The sequence below is a fragment of the Talaromyces stipitatus genome, genomic scaffold (assembly GCF_000003125.1).
Source record: "Talaromyces stipitatus ATCC 10500 scf_1105507295523 genomic scaffold, whole genome shotgun sequence".
NCBI classification, from domain to species: domain Eukaryota; kingdom Fungi; phylum Ascomycota; class Eurotiomycetes; order Eurotiales; family Trichocomaceae; genus Talaromyces; species Talaromyces stipitatus.
Genome location: NW_002990113.1, coordinates 3,075,528 through 3,094,952, shown reverse-complemented (window position 1 = coordinate 3,094,952; position 19,425 = coordinate 3,075,528). Strand labels below are relative to the sequence as shown.

At 47.5% G+C, this 19,425-nt stretch overlaps 7 protein-coding genes across 10 annotated transcripts, besides 2 other annotated features; 2 read left to right on the top strand and 5 right to left on the bottom strand.

The window, feature by feature from the left end:
• Positions 1-106: 106 nt before the first annotated feature.
• On the bottom strand, positions 107-1,853 carry TSTA_070690. Of its 3 annotated transcripts, none has more exons than XM_002341007.1 (4): positions 1,628-1,853; positions 670-1,573; positions 540-618; positions 107-469 (listed from the first exon to the last, which is right to left on the bottom strand). In XM_002341007.1, the coding sequence occupies exons 1-2, from the start codon at positions 1,739-1,741 to the stop codon at positions 725-727; spliced, it is 963 nt and encodes a 320-aa protein (XP_002341048.1). In that variant the 5' UTR covers positions 1,742-1,853; the 3' UTR covers positions 107-469; positions 540-618; positions 670-724. The 3 variants fall into 3 exon arrangements, with proteins under 3 accessions (XP_002341048.1, XP_002341047.1, XP_002341049.1); XM_002341006.1 differs by having other exon boundaries at positions 743-1,573; XM_002341008.1 differs by having other exon boundaries at positions 540-1,573.
• A 276-nt stretch (positions 1,854-2,129) lies between these two features.
• On the top strand, positions 2,130-3,675 carry TSTA_070680 (nuclear pore complex subunit (SEC13), putative). Its single transcript, XM_002341005.1, has 6 exons — positions 2,130-2,252; positions 2,319-2,357; positions 2,450-2,565; positions 2,625-2,655; positions 2,712-3,115; positions 3,173-3,675. The coding sequence occupies exons 1-6, from the start codon at positions 2,250-2,252 to the stop codon at positions 3,495-3,497; spliced, it is 918 nt and encodes a 305-aa protein (XP_002341046.1). The 5' UTR covers positions 2,130-2,249; the 3' UTR covers positions 3,498-3,675.
• Positions 3,557-3,587: a microsatellite.
• A 31-nt stretch (positions 3,676-3,706) lies between the features above and the next one.
• TSTA_070670 (uncharacterized protein) lies at positions 3,707-5,545 on the bottom strand (the record flags this gene model as incomplete). Its single annotated transcript, XM_002341004.1, has 4 exons — positions 3,707-4,349; positions 4,602-4,871; positions 4,935-5,378; positions 5,444-5,545. The coding sequence occupies 4 exons, from the start codon at positions 5,543-5,545 to the stop codon at positions 3,819-3,821; spliced, it is 1,347 nt and encodes a 448-aa protein (XP_002341045.1). The 3' UTR covers positions 3,707-3,818.
• A 394-nt stretch (positions 5,546-5,939) lies between these two features.
• TSTA_070660 (MFS myo-inositol transporter, putative) lies at positions 5,940-7,895 on the bottom strand. 2 transcript variants are annotated; one of them, XM_002341002.1, is made up of 4 exons: positions 7,684-7,895; positions 7,330-7,626; positions 6,042-7,271; positions 5,940-5,981 (listed from the first exon to the last, which is right to left on the bottom strand). In XM_002341002.1, the coding sequence occupies exons 1-3, from the start codon at positions 7,845-7,847 to the stop codon at positions 6,143-6,145; spliced, it is 1,590 nt and encodes a 529-aa protein (XP_002341043.1). In that variant the 5' UTR covers positions 7,848-7,895; the 3' UTR covers positions 5,940-5,981; positions 6,042-6,142. The 2 variants fall into 2 exon arrangements, with proteins under 2 accessions (XP_002341043.1, XP_002341044.1); XM_002341003.1 differs by having other exon boundaries at positions 5,940-5,973.
• Positions 7,896-8,062: 167 nt separating this feature from the next.
• Positions 8,063-10,800, bottom strand: TSTA_070650 (translation initiation regulator (Gcn20), putative; the record flags this gene model as incomplete). The annotated part of the gene is made up of 8 exons (XM_002341001.1): positions 8,063-8,489; positions 8,558-9,026; positions 9,077-9,163; positions 9,226-9,399; positions 9,449-9,752; positions 9,819-9,899; positions 9,951-10,682; positions 10,738-10,800. The coding sequence occupies 8 exons, from the start codon at positions 10,798-10,800 to the stop codon at positions 8,135-8,137; spliced, it is 2,265 nt and encodes a 754-aa protein (XP_002341042.1). The 3' UTR covers positions 8,063-8,134.
• A 1,683-nt stretch (positions 10,801-12,483) lies between these two features.
• Positions 12,484-12,504: a microsatellite.
• Positions 12,505-12,975: 471 nt separating this feature from the next.
• On the top strand, positions 12,976-16,895 carry TSTA_070640 (uncharacterized protein; the record flags this gene model as incomplete). Its single annotated transcript, XM_002341000.1, has 2 exons — positions 12,976-12,993; positions 13,171-16,895. 2 exons carry the CDS (start codon positions 12,976-12,978, stop codon positions 16,183-16,185), a joined length of 3,033 nt encoding a protein of 1,010 aa, XP_002341041.1. The 3' UTR covers positions 16,186-16,895.
• Positions 16,896-17,123: 228 nt separating this feature from the next.
• Positions 17,124-19,301, bottom strand: TSTA_070630 (MFS multidrug transporter, putative; the record flags this gene model as incomplete). The annotated part of the gene is made up of 4 exons (XM_002340999.1): positions 17,124-17,505; positions 17,571-17,649; positions 17,700-18,818; positions 18,886-19,301. 4 exons carry the CDS (start codon positions 19,299-19,301, stop codon positions 17,338-17,340), a joined length of 1,782 nt encoding a protein of 593 aa, XP_002341040.1. The 3' UTR covers positions 17,124-17,337.
• Positions 19,302-19,425: the final 124 nt, after the last annotated feature.

The following is a 19,425-nucleotide window of genomic DNA, read 5'->3' as shown; positions in this document are numbered from 1 at the left end:
TAAAATTGACAGAACCTTGTACTCTATAGGAAAAGGTAATCCATTATATAACTATTCGTGATTCATATACCGGGTACCTACTAGAATATCGTGACTCAAGATGTTCGTCACAAACCAATGTATTCATGCGTATGTAGGCAATGAGTCCATCCTTCGCTTACTATTTTCGATCGCTTGCAAAATGGACGCAGTGCCATGAATATTACATACATGAAACTTCAGAAAAGACCATCATATGGTATAAAAATGCAGTTCACCGAAGAGAGCGCTCTGTGTTCTGAATGACTGGCAGAACGCATAGTGCTAAGTCCATCTGCATTCGTTGGGCTAGATGACGAAGCAATCTGGGGTATCGAATCGCTAAAAGTGCGCAAACCGACTGTGTTGGGTATATCTCCATCCGATGCTGTCATCTCAGCGGCAAACCCGCCAAAACGTTCTGTGTCGTGATCCTGATGCTATTCTGGGCCTATAAATGTATGAGCGGCATTAGCGAGAATTCAATGTGCATATTGAGGCGAGTGCAGAGGCCAACGTACGCAGCTGATTGGGGGCCGAGCCTCCAGCCTTGCGTTTTCCAGGATAATCCTTTCCACCTGGGTGTAAGGGCTGCTGTATCTATGAGAATTATCAGCACGGCCGTGGATGACACAGATATATGAGAAATACCGGCGGCAATGCCACCCTTCCGAGAAAATGAAATTTTTCATTATTATACGAAAATTTACGGAAGGGAACTGACTTCGCGAAACTCGTCGCCCTCGATTTGTACTTCGCGATCTCGGATGCGACGCATTAGGGCGAGAAAGCTGCTTTCCTTGAATTTTTGACTCGTATCATGGCTCACACTGTCGAGAAGATGACCCGCAGTTTTCGCCAGTTCATCAGGGTCTTCTTTACGGCCCTGAGCAGGCGTTTCATCCGTAACTCCAATCAAATCAGAGCCTATTCGTATTTGCTCGGTGGATTCGGCTTCTACCGTAAGCTCAACTTCTTTTGACTGTATATCTTCTCCTAATACTTGATGTTGCTCAGAAACTGCCATCTCATGCTCATGCATGTCGGCTTGGGCTTGGTTGAAAGCAGCCTCAAAGGCGGATTCGTCAAAAACCGCTGGGACAGTGGATGTCGTTTGTAATGATCCTTGGTCTGGCGGTGCAGGTGCTACCATACCATTCATGCCTTGGTAATTCGGCATGAAAGAAGGTTGAAAACTCGTCATTGGACCCTGTCGAAATTGGGGCTGACTGTTCTGCTGTGGTTGATGTTGCTGATGTTGCATGAATTCATTTTGCCAGCCATTGATAGTAGCTGGACGGAATGCCTGGTTTGACATAATATGACCTTGTTGGATGTTTGTAGAGGGGCCAGAAACTTGCAGCTTTTGGAAATCGGACGCCCAGTGGCCGCCATCAGTCGCAGCGAATGCAGGTACCGGTTGTGAGTGGATTGGAGCGCCAAAAGCAGGGCCGCCAGGTCTTAATTGAGGGACCGCATTTCCAGCAAGATTATTCTCAAAAGCTTCAAACTCGGGATCAAGGACGGCGGCATTGTGATGTTGTGATCGGAAACCCTAGATGATGTGAGTATTGTCGTAGCACAGGACAAGCTCAGAAGACAACAATACCTGAGCAGATGGATGACGATTCACTATACGATCCTGTTGTAGAGTCCGATCAACAGCAGTATGTTTTTGAAAGTTCTGCAGCGCATTTGATGGGCCACATAGAGCGTCCGCCATGACGGCAACTTTCAATAGCCGACGGCCTGCGAACTGTAGAATGCGACTTCACCAAGGCCAACTGTATATGCAAAGAAAGACAGACGGAGAATATTTGAGTAAGTGGACGTTGTGCCTGCCGGAAAGTAATTCGATTAAATCAAGAGTGATGTTGGGCTTGAAGACGGAGGTTGCATTCGAGTTATAAATCATGTGTAGGGCCAGCCGAGGCAGTGGCACCAGAAGGCGGCCGAGGGGCGTGGGGAAAGTTGCCTTGCTGCCTTGTTGCCTTAGAATCTAGCGATAAGATAAGGTGTACTTTATGCCTTGTTTTTAAGGCTCCTGATCATAAACTATGTTTTGGATCAGTGCGGCCAGGTTGCCCGCAAGTTGCTATATAGCAACTGCTATACTCGAGTATACCAACACAGCTTGCCAATTACTCAGACCACCTCAATTGCCTGCGATACCTACGTGTAGCTGCAGGGAGCATTTGCGGGTATTTGACATTTAGTAAATATTTCCAATCATGGTTCGTGTCGATGCTCTACTGCCAATCTGACCTGACAGATTCGCTAACCAGCCGTGTGAATTATAGGCGCAGGTTATTGCCAACTCTGGCCATGATGACATGATTGTACGTGTGCTGTCAATACTCCAGATTTATTTGACCAGCTTCACACTCCTTTCTCCTTGCGTGAAGCTCCTAACTGATGTCGATTTGCTTAGCACGATGCCAGCCTCGATTATTACGGGCGACGATTGGCGACATGTTCTTCCGACAAAACAATCAAAATCTTCGAGGTTGAAGGAGAGACACAGAGATTAGTTGATACGTTGAAAGGGTGAGCATGGACTCATTTTCATGTCTGGCTATACTCGACTCTAATGTATCATGAAACAGACACGAAGGTGCCGTGTGGTGTGTGGCTTGGGTACGTCAACCTCGATTCCGCCTCCGTTTCTGATCCATAACTCATATATTTTTCAGGCGCATCCGAAATTTGGCACAATCCTTGCTTCCTCCTCCTACGATGGCAAAGTCTTGATCTGGCGCGAACAACCTTCCAGTGCCTCAACCAACGGAAGCCCATGGACCAAGGTCTTCGACTTCTCTCTCCATACCGCATCAGTGAATATCGTGTCATGGGCGCCTCATGAAAGTGGCTGTCTTCTTGCTTGTGCCTCGTCGGACGGTCAAGTTAGCGTGTTGGAGTTCCAGGACAACAGCTGGACACATCAGATGTTCCATGCCCATGGCATGGGCGTCAACTCTGTGAGCTGGGCACCAGCAGCATCTCCAGGCAGTCTCATAAGCGCAAATCCTGGGCCGGGTCAACAACGGAGGTTTGTCACTGGTGGAAGCGATAATCTTGTCAAAATCTGGGACTATAGGTACGGCACATTACCGATTATAATATTATAAGCTCAAGGCACTAATAAATTTGATAGCCCCGAGTCCAAGGCATACAACCCCGTTCAGACATTAGAAGGCCATACCGATTGGGTCCGGGATGTCGCTTGGTCGCCCAGCATTCTCTCCAAATCATACATCGCTTCCGCTTCACAGGACAAGACAGTCCGGATCTGGACATCCGATGCCTCAGCTCCCGGTCAGTGGACGAGCACCGTGCTTGAATTCGATTCTGTCCTGTGGCGTGTCAGCTGGAGTTTGAGCGGCAATATCTTGGCTGTGAGCGGAGGCGACAACAAAGTGACATTGTGGAAAGAAAACCTCAAGGGTCAGTGGGAGAAAGTGAAAGACATTGACGAATAGGTCAAGGTTTTGTCAAAGGTGCTGGTGGCTTAAAATGATCTTACGTCCATAATCCTATATTCTTTTTCTTTTTTGTTCTTTTTTTTTTTTAGAGCAATCTTTTCTTTCCCATTCTGCTAGTAATATTATTTCTGGCTATCGTTTCTTAATAACGTACAGTCAAGTTTCGAAAGGAGACAACTTGTTATCAACTTGGCGAGAGTCCCACTAAACTCGGGAAAAAAGATTTCCTATGGACTTCCCCCAGCACTTCTATCATATATTTGTCCTATAAGGCTATGATTTATGTAGCCGTAGGTCGTTCCGTTGACTTTAATATGACTATTCTTCTGCAGCTTGACTCCCTGCGGGCGACGAAAACATAGTAAGAAAGGGATAATCGATGCTCTGTGAAACAGACATAATATCCAGCACATCACCCAAGTGAGTATGCTCCCAGTAGATGCACGGTCCGCGTTCACATTCCTCATCACCTTCTGACTGTACATCAAAGTACTTTCCCAACAGGATCTTTCCCCCGGGGATTAGAATACCTTCGAAGCCGTAAATTCGATCAAAGTCACTGGTAAAATCGTAATCATCCCAGTCTTTGGCGTCGGGCTGATCTCGGCTTTCAAGGTCGTCGGCGAGAAGATAACTGACGAAGCAGATACGCAGCCATCCGAAGATCCCTTCCTGAGGATATGGAAAGTCTTGGTAGAATCCCCGAATGCGATAGTGCAGCGACATGTCACCCTGGAAACCTTCGCTACCAATGAAGTACTTCCTGGGACACAGGTCGATATTTTCAGGAAAATGTTCGTCAAGTCTCGTCGGCCAGCTCTTGCGATTAGCGTCAATAAGCATCATGGTCTAGATAGTTCCCAGCATATTAGTCTTCTTCAATACCTAAGGAAACCTGGTGATTTCTTACCATCACAGCGGCCTGGTGATCAGGATCATCACTTAGAGCAGCACAGGTCTGTAGCTCTTCCAGAATCCTAGGAGTCTCTGGATAAGGATGGAGACAAGCTGTGGAAGATAATTGTGTTAGCTCGTCGTGCATGGTAGTGAGAGTAAAATGGAAAACTACTAACAGTAATAGCCATTCCAGAAACCCATAACAGTAACTTTAGCTTCCAAAGGCTGAACCCATTCTCTCGGCCTCCGCGTAACATTCCCATACGACGAGGCGTAGGAGTTCTCCCGAGCGCTAAGGAGATGCCTCTGCCAGAAGTTGCGGATGTGGAGCAAAGTATCAAAGCAAATCATACCATTTTCGTCAATAAGAGAATGATGAAACTCATGGTGGTAGGAGTAGACTTCTGTAATATCATAGTTGCTTCGCAGACATGGCCCTGGACCAAGTGGATCGAAACACATATGACTGAGGCACTGCGATTAAACTTTAGTAATTTTATCCCAATCAAAGGCCGCAGTAAGCTGGAGTAGACTAACCAGTTGGACCGCGCAAAACAGAGTAGACGGGTTCATGTGTGTCTGCCTGCCATTCCTAACCATTGGTCTACTGAGAAAGTTGGTCTTTTGAACTGCTTCAGCAATTCTCAACATATTTTTTGAACGCGATGTCTGCTTATCTCCAGGCTTGTTCATGTATGATTCGACCAAAAGAGTTTGGATGGCCTTCAACCATGCGTGTTCCAGGGGCCCCTCGAAGGGTCGAAGAAACACATCCAGTTGAAGCAGCGTGGCACGAGTTCTGTACTCGTTGCCCAGTTCCTCCGAACTATGTTGCCATCCTGCGTCGTATTTGTTATTGAACCGTTCCCTCCAGACTCCTGAAAGAGGTGAGAGAATGCATTTTGCAATCCCATGGCATGTGAGAGCGAACGAGATCAAGTCAGTATCAGACTCAATGTGAATGGCGATGCGTTCAATGAGCTGTGAGATAACTGTCAGTAAAGTTCACAGTGAAGGTCAGTTTGGGTCGTGAATTTGGGTCTTACTTCAACTGGAAATTGACAAAAGAGAGTTGTACGATATCCCCTCTTGCGTAACAGATGCCTTGAGGTGAGATACTCATAGTATCTGGGAGACCGTTCTGACATGGCTACCAAAATATAAGGGCAGCTAAGGAATGACGATCGTGGAATAAGATGGGATGTGAGAAGGAACGCCAGACTGGAGACAAGTGATGAATTTATCTAGTCTGGGCACAATGACAAACGCCCTGCTCACCCAGGCTTGGGAAGCTAGGTGGACAAAGCAAAATCGAGCAAATATTACATGTGATGCATAGTCTTCAGTGCAGGCAGGGCAAGAAAGTAAAAAGTTATTCCTATTTTGAATAGATTTCTCCTGAAAATATCATTAGCCCAAGAGCCACTAGAAACATCATTAACTAGAAACTTCCTCAAGATATTATCAACCAGAAGGCTCCTGAAGATATCATTGACCGGAGAACTCCGAAAGATATTAGTAACTAGAAGGACCCTGAAGTTATAATTGACCAGAGAGCTTCTAAAGATATTATCAACTAGAAGGCTCCCAGGGATATCATTAACTGGAGGGTCCAAGAATATCCAAGGCAATCAGGACACTCACCAGCATTAATCACAGCCACTCTAAAGTTCAATGTTCAGAAGACTCGGAAGCTTGTGTTTCAGTGAAGTTCGAAGCCATATACAACGACCACAGCAACAAAGTCATGTATCTCGGGACTCGTGTCTTCTGACACTATCCCTGACACCCCAACCATCACTTAACAGGTCCTTGACTTCCTCAAGACTCATACCACTCATTTCAGGATAAATGAACCATACACTAATCCAACCAAGAGCACACACTAACGCGTAAATGACAAATGTCCATCTTGGAGTCAATGTCTCCATCATAGGCAAGAAAGTCAGACCCACGATGAAGTTGGACCCCCAATTCGTAGCCGTAGCTAAAGCTGATCCAAGAGAGCGAACAGAAAGGGGAAACAATTCCGATTGTTGCCAAGGAACATTCCCAATACCTGACGCATACGCTGCTGTGTATACAGTAAGACAAATCAGAATGGCAACAGACATGGAAGATGCACTTGACGATGGCTGAGATTGACCATCTTTGGGTGAGGACACTGAATGTACCCATCTCAGGTGTGAGAAGGCCAAGGCACATCCAAGCAACGCAGTAATCATAAAAGGAATAGAGTACAAAAGAATACGTCGACGACCTACACAGTCAATGAGCGAGAACGCTAGTAACGTAAACAAAAAGTTGGTCCCGGCGACTGTCAAGGATGTAAGTGTTGGAGAAGAGAACGAGAGAGACTCAAAAATCGTGGCAGAGAAGTACATCAAGCTGTTGAAACCACACAGCTGCTGAAGACCCTGCAGCATCATAGCAATGATGAGCGCGCGTCTGTTGCCGTCAATGCTGCAAAGTTCGGCCATAGTCCGCAAAGCTCGCTGAAAGTTACTGTCGGATTTGTTATGACTGAGTTGGGCTGCTTCAGCAGCGACGTCTTCTTCGATAGCTCGCAACACGGCACTGGCCTTGTATCCAGCCTGCGAGTCTGAACCAAAAACCTTGATCAGGACCGCCTTCGCTTCAGCAATGTAGCCGGCCTGTACGAGCCATCGAGGTGATTCCGGTAGGAAAAGGAGAGTCATAAGCTGCAAAATCGCGGGAATCGCGCCTAGGCCGACAATCCAGCGCCAGTCTCCAGGGGTTGATGAGAACAGCCAACCGATTATGTACGCAACGACTTGACCTGCAGTGATGAAGAGACATAGTATCGTAACTAGTCTTCCCCGCAAATGCGATGGCGCAAGTTCAGATATATATCTAGTCATTCTTATGAGCATGCCGAATCTGGGGAGATGAGCGAAGAAAGGTGACTTACAACGATGAAACCATGCTAGCAGAACCCACCGCCAGTCCAACAAGACTACGTCCAAGAACCATGCCAAGAACAGTAGAAGTAAATGCTTGACATAGTGCACCAATCGTGAAAAGAACATCTGCCACCAGCAGAACTTTCTTCCGCCCAATGCTATCGGCATAAACACCAGCCAAGGGACTAGCAAAAAGGGCGAATAGACTAGTGCACGAAGTAATGATACTCTTGTCCATGGTCGTCAGAAGTTTTCCTGAAAGGTCTGTCTTGATAGAGACAAGAGTGGCAGAAATGACACCAGTGCTGTATAAGGTTAGTAAAGTAAACTCTATGAAGGATGGGATCCGGTGTGTCTCATACTCATAACCGAAAAGCAGACCACTTATTCCTGCAGCAAAGGTAAGAGCCCATATAAACAGGCCACCTAGTCCTTCGGCAGACACGCCCGAAGACTCATATTGAGCATCGCTGTGGGTATGACTGTCGTCTGCCAAAAGTGGCTGGTCTGCATCGTTGTGCTCCATGTTCTGTCACCTGAATATTCCACACTCTCGCAACATTTGACAAGCAACTCTCGGTAATACTATAGATAAACCCGGTAATATACTTTCAAAACATATCGCTCATCATTCGATGCTCTCAGGAGGAAGGATATGGAGAATAAGTTAGAGACCTACTATGTTGGTGGTTGAACAATTGCAGATGTCATTGGTGGACATATGACCCGCTCAGTCCTTAACACTTCTCATTGGTCAGAATACTAGAAACCGTCAAAGTATATACAACGTGGTTGTGTATTATACAATCTAATCTAGTACTGTGCCCTAGCCACTCCTGCAGCATCTGCTTGAGCGGAAATTTTCTTCTTATAAGCCTTCACGTCTCCATCGAACTTCTCAACCCGACCATTGTCGCAGACCCAGAGACTCGTGCACACGTTTTGCAGCATGGTCACGTCGTGGGATACCATGAGTACACCGCCTTGGAAATTCTTCAAAGCCTCCGACAAAGCATCCATAGCTTCAATATCAAGATGGTTAGAAGGTTCGTCGAGAACGAGAATATGGGGATTGGTAAGCGATAGGCAGGCAAATGCTACACGGGACTTTTGACCTCCGGAAAGTAAGCCAAGTTTCTGGAGACCCGTCATTCCGGTGATACCGAAACTGTTCGTTATCGTTAGTTTACTTTGCGGTGACCCTAAGATTTATTTCGAATGGACGAGAGTACTCACGCTCCGAGATGTCGGCGGTATTCTTCATCAGTTTTGCCTGGGTAGTTCTTCGTCATGAAGCCCACAGCACTATCATTGAGGTCTAAAGCATCAACGTGGTGTTGAGCAAAGTAGCCAATTCTTAAACGCGGGTTTTGAGAAATAAGACCACTGGTAGGTTGCAATTGTCCAATAAGCAGTTTCAACACCGTCGTTTTGCCAGCACCGTTGGGTCCTACAATACCGATACGAGAGTCGAGTTGCACGTCCAAGTCGACATTGCTAAGGAGGGGCTTGTCTTTGGTATAGCCAAAAGCAACTCCGGTCATTTGGATAATAGGAGGAGAGAGTTTTTCGACTTCAGGAAACTTGAAGTGGACAACATATTCGTTCTCTGGTGGTTCGAGCACTGGCATGCGCTCTAATTTCTTGATTCTTGACTGTGCTTCCGACGACTTGGCTGCATTGTATCGGAACTTGTCGATAAAGGCTACGGATGTGTTAGACAGGTCAGACAGTGAGTTGCGGACAGTAGCATACCCTGCAAATGTGCTCGTTGTGCCATCTGGTTCTCATATTCGCGCTTAGCGTTCTTTCTGCGTTCTTCCTTGGTTGCATAGAACGAATCTATCCGGATGCAATTAGTAAAGTTCAGCAGGCTCTATAGAGTAAGGGGAAAGTAATGATACCGAAATTGGCTCCCTTATAGTAATCGAGTCTTTCCGAATGCTGATGAATGATATCGGTTGCGACTTCGTTCAAGAATGCACGATCGTGAGAGACAACCAGGACTGTGCTTGGATATGACTGAAGGTAGTTTGCTAAGAAAGTAATAGATGGGACGTCCAACATATTTGACGGTTCTATAGCAATGTCAGTCTCCAGAAGTACGAGCTACTAGGCCTTACTGACCGTCGAGTAAGAGCAAATCTGGTTCACAGAAGAGGGCACGAGCAAGAGCCAATCTCATTCTCCAGCCACCAGAAAACGTCTTGGTGGCGAACTTTTGACGTTCTGGTGAGAAACCCAGGCCAGCAAGAATACTTGCGGCACGAGACTCGGCCTTGTCTGATTCCATTTCCGCAAGTTTTGCGTGTATATCAGTGAGCGTTATGTCTAAGCCGTCTCTTTCTTTGTCCAATCTTGCAGCATCTTTTGATGTATCGGCCATTGATGATCTTTCGGCATCAATGTCAGCCAGTTGTTTGGTGATTTTCTATTTAAATGGTCAGCTATAGCCTATGTACATAACGCGGAGGTAGGGATCAGGGGTAAGACTCACTTCTTGCTCTTGAAGTAAGTGCTTACGCCACACGTCGGCATCTAGAACGGCTTGAAGTGCAGGAGTATCGTCACCGGTAATCTGCAGTACTTGATCAGTATCTCAATATGAAAGACCACCAAGTGTACTAACCTCTTGTTCAACGTGCAAGATCGAGATGTGAGTGGGAATTGCGACTTCACGACGACTCAAGGCACGGAGAAGTGTAGACTTTCCGATACCGTTCTGACCGACCAGACCGTATCTTCGACCGTAAGCCATTGATAACGAAGCATCCGTGAGGATTCTCTTTCCACCGATAGAAATATCTATACCGTCCACCTTGATATCTTTGCTCTTGGACTGAGCATCCGCTCCTAGTTGAAGAGGATTAACAGCCATGAAGAACTCTTCATACGATTGAGTGCTATCCGGTTGATCAAGCAGTCTTGATGCTTCGTATTGAACGTTCTTAACCAACTTCTTGTCTTGCTTAGCCCTAATCTTCCGTTCTGCCTTTTCGAGCTTCTTCCGATCGACTCGGGACTCTACTTTTCGTGTAGAGGCGGACTCCAGATCCACACCTCCGCCGACCAACCCAAGCGTTGACGACATGTTTCTTTGTGCGCCGACATTGATCGTCTGATCGAGCTTCTTTGCAGCAAAGGGCATTTGCCGCCGTTCTGCATCGATGCCGTCAGCGGCATTCAGCGATGAAATAAACTTTTCCACTAGGTTGCGAATAGCCAGCTCGTTTTCGGATGAAAAGTCGCCAGAGGCAGAGACAAGGAGTTCGGTCACGGTATCGGCGGCTTCGGCTAACGGCGAGGGTGCATTTGCGTCTGCCTCTTCGACGTAGGCATGGGAGGCGTGGGTAAGATAACCCTAATATACTGTGTCAGATTGCATCCTTTTGATGCCGAAGCAACAGCGGACATACCACGGAGTATTCAGAGATGACCCGGTCTATGCCCGGAATCTGCGCTTGTAGTTCCGCCTCCATATTGTAGCCTGTGGTGGATGTGGTCTAGCAAGCAAGGTATGAGGTTGTCTAGATATCGAAAGTGCCTGTTCGATATGGAATAAATTCGCGGTGGGGTTTGTCTGTGGGAGTACAGTCTAAGCCTCCTATTGGCTGCCGGGGGACTAATGACAGACAGCCAATCACAATTGTCTAATTCTACAAATTCGGAAAATGCAAAACATCCCAGAAAGTATGTCAAACTCACGGGAAACCGTAGGAACTGTTCGGAAACATGAAACAATACTTTTGTGTCGCAGCAGCACAGAGCTTTTCGATTGTGACCATGTTTGTCTTACCATGGCAACCAGCCGAAGGTTTTCATTCGGAGAGTACTACGGACATGGATGATCGTACAGTTTCTTGTTTCGCAGTGTTTGCTGGGTAGTGTGAGTACGAGTCCAGAACAGACATCGCAATCGACGCTAAGCTTAGGTTAGCAGCTCTCTACTTTCTTAGCAGCACAACCAGCCAGCCAAAGTTGTAATTTCCACAATTGACCCACCAGGCGTGACGCAAGTGAGAGAGATCTCGCCTGTCCACTTTCCAGTAAGAAACTTGGTTCTAGCCGCGATCCCAGAGAACGATCCTGGAAGCAGCACTACTGTTAGTCATTCCAGCTTGCTCCATCAGCAGCAACACATGTTTGCTTGGGCAATTCGTGGGTCTTGGAGCCGTTTCGGAAAATTTTCTGCAGAACCCCGGGGACATGCAAGTGCCCCAATAGCAGGACATTCAACGTTGCAAAGTAAAGAAAATATATGTTCCTCGCTTGCGGTTGACTGGACAGTGAGCGAATATATTATAGACGCAGTCGACTCGACAATAGCCGGGATATGAGAGAGATCGAAAATGGGTTGAACTTTCGAGAGGGCTGAGTAATAATATGAGATTTAATATTGGCGAGCGGGTCTCAGCCCCAGCGCATCATCGACATCGAGATTCGACGATATACGCCGTCCCAAAGGGCCAAGCGCGGAGAGCTCGGCCACATACTATAGGACGGACGGCCCTCTCAGTCAGCGAGCCGTTGGTGAGACGTACGAGAATCTAACAACGGTAAGGACTAGAAAATACGTACCATAAATTTCGATGTCTTTTAGTCTGGCCATCTTCGTATCCAGCGGACTCGGTGCTAGCAGTGATTGATCAATGATTGGCAAATGCTGAATTACTAACTAGTAAACCCATCTCGATCAGGAACCCACTCCCCCCCTGCAAATGCGGGCTGCGAGTCGAAGTAACTAGTGGCAGTAATCACACCTGGCGACGGCTGCTGTAAGGGATACACCTGTTCAATCCCACGACAAGCAATCAGCGAAAACTATTGACGCTTCAGCGGAACAGATCCAGGGACATACCGAGAACGATTGGCTCTTCTCTCGCTGCTGTCAGGGCCAGGCCTGTTGGCTGTCTGCACGGGGAATGCCAATAGCCGCTTATAAGCTCTCTCCATTTTCCGGTCTACCAGTTAGCATCTGCTCGTGCCGTGGATCTATCGATCCATAAATAGACGCATAGCGGTATAGACTCCTTGCAAGGATAATTTGAGTTGCATTGTCAATAAATTATAACTTGCGCAAGAGAAGTGTAAACAGAAGATCGCCAGATTGTGTTGTCGCGCGGGTTAGCTCAGCTTAGTGTAGTCCCGCTCCTGTCTCCGTTCCCAGCCCAGCCCAGCCCAGCGCCTTCCTTGTTGTGCTGTGTTGTTTGTGTCGGCCGTCCCTAGCGCGAGGTTTCCCCAGCCTTGTTCTCCTCGACTAGTATTCCACTCGTTCTCTTCCCTCTCTCTTTCTCTCCTACTGTTTACTCCTGCTCCCTTCTGTCCTTTCTTTCTCTCCAGCCAATGCGTCCCAGGCTCACTCTAACTCTTTCATCCCAGCTTTGAGTCCGGTCTCACCTGTCAAAGCATTTCCATTCCCTTCTTTCTCGGCCTGCCCCGCCTCCGTATCAATCGTTTGACCGGCCTCAGCACACAGCTCGTACTCAAGAATCACGGGAATACCGTTGCGCCGTTAGGTATTCCCCCATTAGAGCCTCCAATTACTCCGTCGCTCATTCGATATCGATCACAATGTGGAAAGGATTGGATGCGTGGATGCGTTCAATGCTTATTTGAGTCGGCAGCCTCGACTCGCTACGGGAGTCTCTGTCAGAATGGAGCACGTCTCTACGGTAAGTAATCATATATCTGTTTCCCTCCCGCACCCCTCGTGGAATTGACCATAGGCCAACTGGAGCTGGGTGCTCCGGGGCCTACAACGTCATGCTCAGGATATATATGTAGTTTATTCCCTATTCCGCCGTCACCGTCTGTTTGGACACCTGGATCAAAGACTAATTCGGAACTAGCTTTGTGCCGTAAGTACTGTTGGTATTGCTGCAACTGGTTTTGCTCTAGCACGGAGAGAGAACCGCACCGGATTGCAGTCATTATCCAGCTCGAGACACTCCACTATTCCACGCAATCTGCCAACGGACACGAACCCATTCCACTCCCAGGGCGCAATTGAACGACCGTCACAGGAGCGAACGGGATTTCAGCCGGTATCCACGGGTTCTGGGCAAAGCTTGGTGCTGTCACAACGGAGGAGAGAACGGCGGCGACGACAAACCGTAACGAATCCTCTTACTAAGTCAGTCGATGAGACCTCCACGCAGGACCACGGTGCAGGTAGCAGCCGGCCATCATCCTCGTGGCTGAGACGAATATCCATCATATCTTCAGCCACTGCTAGTTCGGTGTCGAGTCCAACCACGACGACCTCGTTTGCGAATGATTCACCTACCCAGGCACATACTCGACGTAATTCGACTGTCAAGACACCAAACAAGCTTATAAAACGCTCGGTGTCACAACGTTCTATCACGCAGTCAGGAAACGGCATCGGCCGGACCAGATCAACTACCCTTGGGTTGCGCCGTCCGGCGACAAGCCATCAGCGCTCTAGCGATATAGCTCACAGGTCAAGCGCCAGCCAGGGTCCGGACTTGTCAATTCCAGCCGCATTTCTAGAGAGTTCTTTGGCCAGGGAAAACGATTGCGCGGATCTGGACAGTCAATATTGGAGACCTTATTTTGGTTCTACAGTTGCCAGAAGACGAAAATCCTCAACCGGCAATGCTATAGTCACGATCAAACCCCACCGGTCCCCTAATCCGCGATATCCCATCAGTTATCCAACTTTGATACTCTCGTCCTCTGTTCAGACATCCAGTGCAAGCATTATGCCAGTAAAGCAAAGCTCCTCGCAATCACCATCCACAGCCACTGTTCCATTTATTGACCCTTTTTCACGACATAATAACGCCACGGATACCAAACATACGAGACCCATCCCTCATGAGAAACGCAGGACGGTGCGATCTTCATCCATTTCAGATTTATCTGTGACGAACCGCAAACCCCGAAACAGCCCAATGAAAGGTGATGTTAATAAAAGTCCTCTGACTGCGGTACGACTTCATGGCAAAGATAGGATTGTGTCAAATCCGTTACCACGAGAGTCAGGAAAAAGCGGAAGCCCTCGACTGCGACGGAAGAGAAATTTCACCATGTCCGACACGTTAAGTCGACCTCAGACCGCTCCCAATGCCAACTACTTTTACGACAAACCTCCGTATTCCGACGAGCCATTTCCCCAGGACCTTGCATCTTCCGTCGACCCGCTCAATTCAACAGAATCTTCGTTGGCTTATAGGAATGGGAGACATGATAACAGATCTTCTCCAATCAATTATCCTCCACCAGGCACTTCACCCCCGATTGTTCGCTATTCCCGGAACAAACGTCTTTCTGGAGCGACTTCTGACTGGGCATCCACTGTTATAGGTTCCGATGATACGCGGGTCTTCACTTCAGCTGACGAGGATGATCAGAGCGATTCAGTTTTTGACTCATTCCGCACAAGGATATCATCTAACGGCCACACGGGCCGCCGTGGCCCAAGAATTGAGACGATATTCTACGACGTTTCTTCAACCGACTTGAAGGATAAAGACTCTGTTTCCATTGAGGAACTTGGACTTGAGAACTTGCGCCTGTCGCAGTCCACCCCGAGGTCTTCTTTGAGCGACATAGACTCTAATACTACCCCACTGGCGCTATCGACTGCGAAGAATACAGATACAACACCGACAGCACCTGCGAGATATTCACACAAAGGCGCCCTCCATTCTTCCCCTTCAAAGAAGCCACAGGCACCCCATTCTCAAGAAGTAGTTTCCGGCTCTGATGAAGATGCAGTGCTGGATGATGGTGATGATGATTTTGATACATCATTTGGAGAAAACATCAATTTCTTTCAACCATATGGCGATCCTGATGATGTCTCTCCTTCATTGACACGGAAAAGCTCCGCAATTGGCACCAGGGCAAGCGTGTTTGATTGGTCTGAACAGACGTGGAGTGATCGTGATCCCCAAGCTCACGAGGTCCGCCCAAGTACCGTGCATGGGAAGCAAGGTCCTAATGCCAGAAGCACCCGTAGAGCGAATCGGAAAGCTCCAAGCACCATGCATCTCCGAAGCCAGAGCGTACCAGTATCTCGAGATGGTCCAGTACCCAGCGAGAGTCGGCAGCCGTCTGCCAAGTTCGGTACATGGGGCTTAGGCCAGAAAGGAGTGAGTGAGGACTGGGATGGTGACTTTGACTTTGGTGATGAAGATGAGGGTGACAATATGGAACTCGGTGATGGCACAACTTCGGCGGGGCGGTTGCATACTATGAAGGTACCACAGGCTATCATGGAAAGCCAAGCTAGTGTTCATGGACAGTACGGACAGGTTCAGGAATTGACCCTCCTAGTCGAAGAGTTGAAGCGTCTGCGGATTCAGGGCAATGCGTTACAAGTCATCAATGGACCTGCCAACGATCTCTGGAAGGAAGCAGATGGTATCGTCAACCTTGCAACATTTGAGGATGAGGAATCCAATTGGCAGGTCCCTGATTCACCATCATCTTGTGGGAGCTTTGATGATTTCGAAATCTCACCATCTCCGCCCCAGAAGGCATGGAGAAATAATGATAATGACATGAAACGACCACCCCTTACTCTATGGAGCGATATGGACCACAACTCAAAAGTTTCAGATAGGCAAGAGCCTGCAACAAAGGTCAAGTCTGTACTGGAAACCATCTATCAGCAACGGGAATCTTTGGACGCTCGTTCGATTGAAATTGCTAATCAACCGCCACAAAAGCTTCCATTTGACACACAGTCTCTCAAGGAACTAGTTGCTCGCGCCGGCGTTGTGACTCGTGCGTTGAAAGATGTTATACGTAAAGCAGAGGGTGTTACCACCAGCAACGATTCTGGTCCATCATCAGATCCCCCGTTCAGTCAAATATTCGCTCAAAGAACATGATTATTGAACATGTTGACTTATACGAGACACCGTCAGAAGCTAACGCCGAATGCTTCTTTAGCTCACTTCCTTGGCGTATACTCTTATAGCCATTCAACGGAGATATGACAACCAGTCTCTGTACATTCTTTCGATTCGTTGTATATTTTCTTACCAATATTAGCCATTGCATGCAGTCATCTGGGAGGAGATTGGAGTCCAACATTGATGTTCTTTGTTGGCTCTCCTGGTGTAGTAGCTCTTGGCCTTTTCATGTATTCTTCTCTTCTCGCTTTTCATTACTGGTATCCTCTATATTCTTCCTTCTATTCTTTTGTCGCGGGGCTCAGGCTTCATCTTCAAGACGACCAGTTTGATTTCATCTTGAAGAATTACGAATTACGTTACGACCAAAAAGAAACCTGGGACTGGATTATCCCGTTGTTGCTTGTTTTCTTTTCCTTTTTTTCATGAGCATTACTCTTCATACAAAAGTCCACTGAGCGAATGTCAGAGTAAGGACACGATGAGACAAAAGTGATGATTATATTCCTTTCTTCTTTTTTGCGGGTTTCCCTCCTGTCGATATTCCAATCCATCATTATCCAACGATGATGAACATGCATTCTTTCATGTTAAAATAGCGTCGTGACTTTTGGCATGCTTATTCAAGTCTGCCTCTTTTGTCGATACTATGTATTTATGGGCCTATGAATGATACAGGATAATATCTACGAGTTGTGTTTCTCGTAAACCTTATATCACAAACTTGGATGTAGACAATCTAGGCATGGTCTCCGGCCTCAGCGAATGGAGGCACTGCTCAATTGATCCATCCATGGATCTGACAATTAGACATATATATACAACTAGGTCGAGTAGAAAAGATATAAATATAAATAACTATACTTAGGTACAGTTACTACATCCGTTGGTAAACCTGCAGAGCTACTAAGTATTGATGTAAGCATCCATTGATTCTATTAATATATACTACCATCCTCTCCCCTGTGTATATACATTGGTCCAATGTTAACTTAGATCAGTATATACATCCATTCACAAGTATTATGTATAAATTATATGTACATACGTATGTACGCATGTAATTGACTTTCTCAAACCCCCCAGCCATTCGAACTCTGCTGTGGGAAAATAACGGGGTATACAATATTACTGCTCATCTTCATCGGCAGGTCTCTCCGGCGCAAAAGTGGGCGCAAATTTACTCTTTGCGCGGATCTTGTGACCTTGCATGTAGAAGAATACGGGGATTGGGACGAGCACTGCTGCGACGCAGCCAAGAAGTGTTCCGGCCCATTCGACGCCCATGCCTTTGAACTGTTGTTCAGGGTGGTCAGTTAAGGAATAGTTTGCGAGGTTAGTCGGGAAAAGGGTATACAAACCATGTATGATCCGAAGAGTGGGAAGCCTGCGCCAGCGAGAGAACGGAGGAACGTGTTTGCGGCAATGGCGGAGGCGGCGCTGTAAACAGATCAGTAAGAGACCCATAAAGAAAGGTAGAAATTGCGTACAAAAGAAGGTAGGCATCAACAAGGTAGTTGAGACACTGAAGGAAAATCGAAAGAAGACCAAAGCCCGTCAAGAGTCCCGACAGAGTAGGTACAATCCAATGAATGGATTCCTTATAACCAGACCAACCGAACCAGAACAGACCAGCAGCAAATGAGAATCCGCCGATGATTGCTGGTGGTAATCGCCATTCTGGGATGGGGATGTTGTTATTGGCCTCTAGTTTCTTGTTATAGGCCGGTACCTGACAGATGATGAAGATACCGGCGATCATCTCGCCAACAATCATTCCGAAGTACGGTAAACCGCCAACGCCCTTGTTGAAACCGTGGATTTGTTGAAAGACAATGGGGTAGGCGGTCATGAAGAGATAAAGAAGACCGTAGACGAAAGCCATGTAGATACTCAGCAGCAAAACGATGGGCTCCGAGATGAGGATCCTGATGGGACGACTGAAGTTCTTTGACACTAACTCACGGAAATCGACCTCAATTTCCTCCTGTTTTGCGTGAATGCCCCAGTTCCTTGTGCGACGACGAAGTTCTGCGGCCTTTTCGATGAGAACAACAGGTGGGTATGTCTCATCGAGGAAAAACACATCGAGAACAAGAGCTGCCGCAGCCATGATACCAACTAGATACTGGGTCCAACGCCAACCAAGGTAGCTGTCAACGATGAATCCGCCAATGAAAGGCGCAACAAGCGGTCCCATAAAGACCGTAATCGAGAACACGGTGATGGCTACCCCACGGAACCGATTGTCAAACATGTCGGAAAAGACGGCCGCAACAACTGCAATCGGGCAGGCACCGAAAAATCCGGCGAAGAATCGACAGATCAGGACCGTCTGCAAGTCCTTGCCGGTTGCCACGCCAAATTCAAAAATCGTCAGCCCAGTCATGCCGATCATGATGGGTAGTTTTCGACCACGAAGTTCCGATAGAGGAGCCCAGCATACTGGTCCAGTTGCAAAGCCGAGAACATATAGCGATAGACCGAGCAATGTAACTTCTGAATTAACGTGGTAGACCGACGCAATGGTGGTTGTGGCAGAAGAGAAGATGCTGCTTCCGAATGTCGATACGAGGGTTGTGTATGCCAACATGACACTGGTTAACACCCTGGAGGGGAAAAAACAATTGTTAGCAACATGACAGGACAGTGTAAAGCACTAGTAGAGCCGCATACTTCTTCTTGGTAGGCCAATTCATCGGGTGTAAAGGATCATCAGGGCCATCGAATTCCACGACATATGCTTCCTTTGCTGGCAAAGGTGGCGGATAAGGTTTTCCAGCACCGAATGGTGGTAGAGGTTTCTTCGATGCGCGCGACCTCAGACTGGCACCGACGGTACCGCTATGCTGACTGCGTTGTGTTGCAATTCGACTCAGGGCAGTTGGGTGTCTCTCCAGCGTATAGGATGTCTGAATGCGTTCCATTCTTGGCTCGTCGGCCCCTTCTGACGATGAACTGCTCGAGATTGAGGCCAAAGATGATAAGGTCCGCGACGGACTGAGGTTGAGTCCATCTTGAGCCTCTGTAGCCTGGCTGGGATGGCGGGCATCGATCTCAGCCTTCTCTAGATCCTGATCAACAATATCCATGTTCGTAGCTTAATTGCGAGTTGAACAGCAATTGAGAGTGACAAAGTCCAGATCCTCGAGCGCGACCAGGTGAAGAAACTCGCAGCTATGAGATACTGATCCTGCGGCTGCGAGATCGAGCATC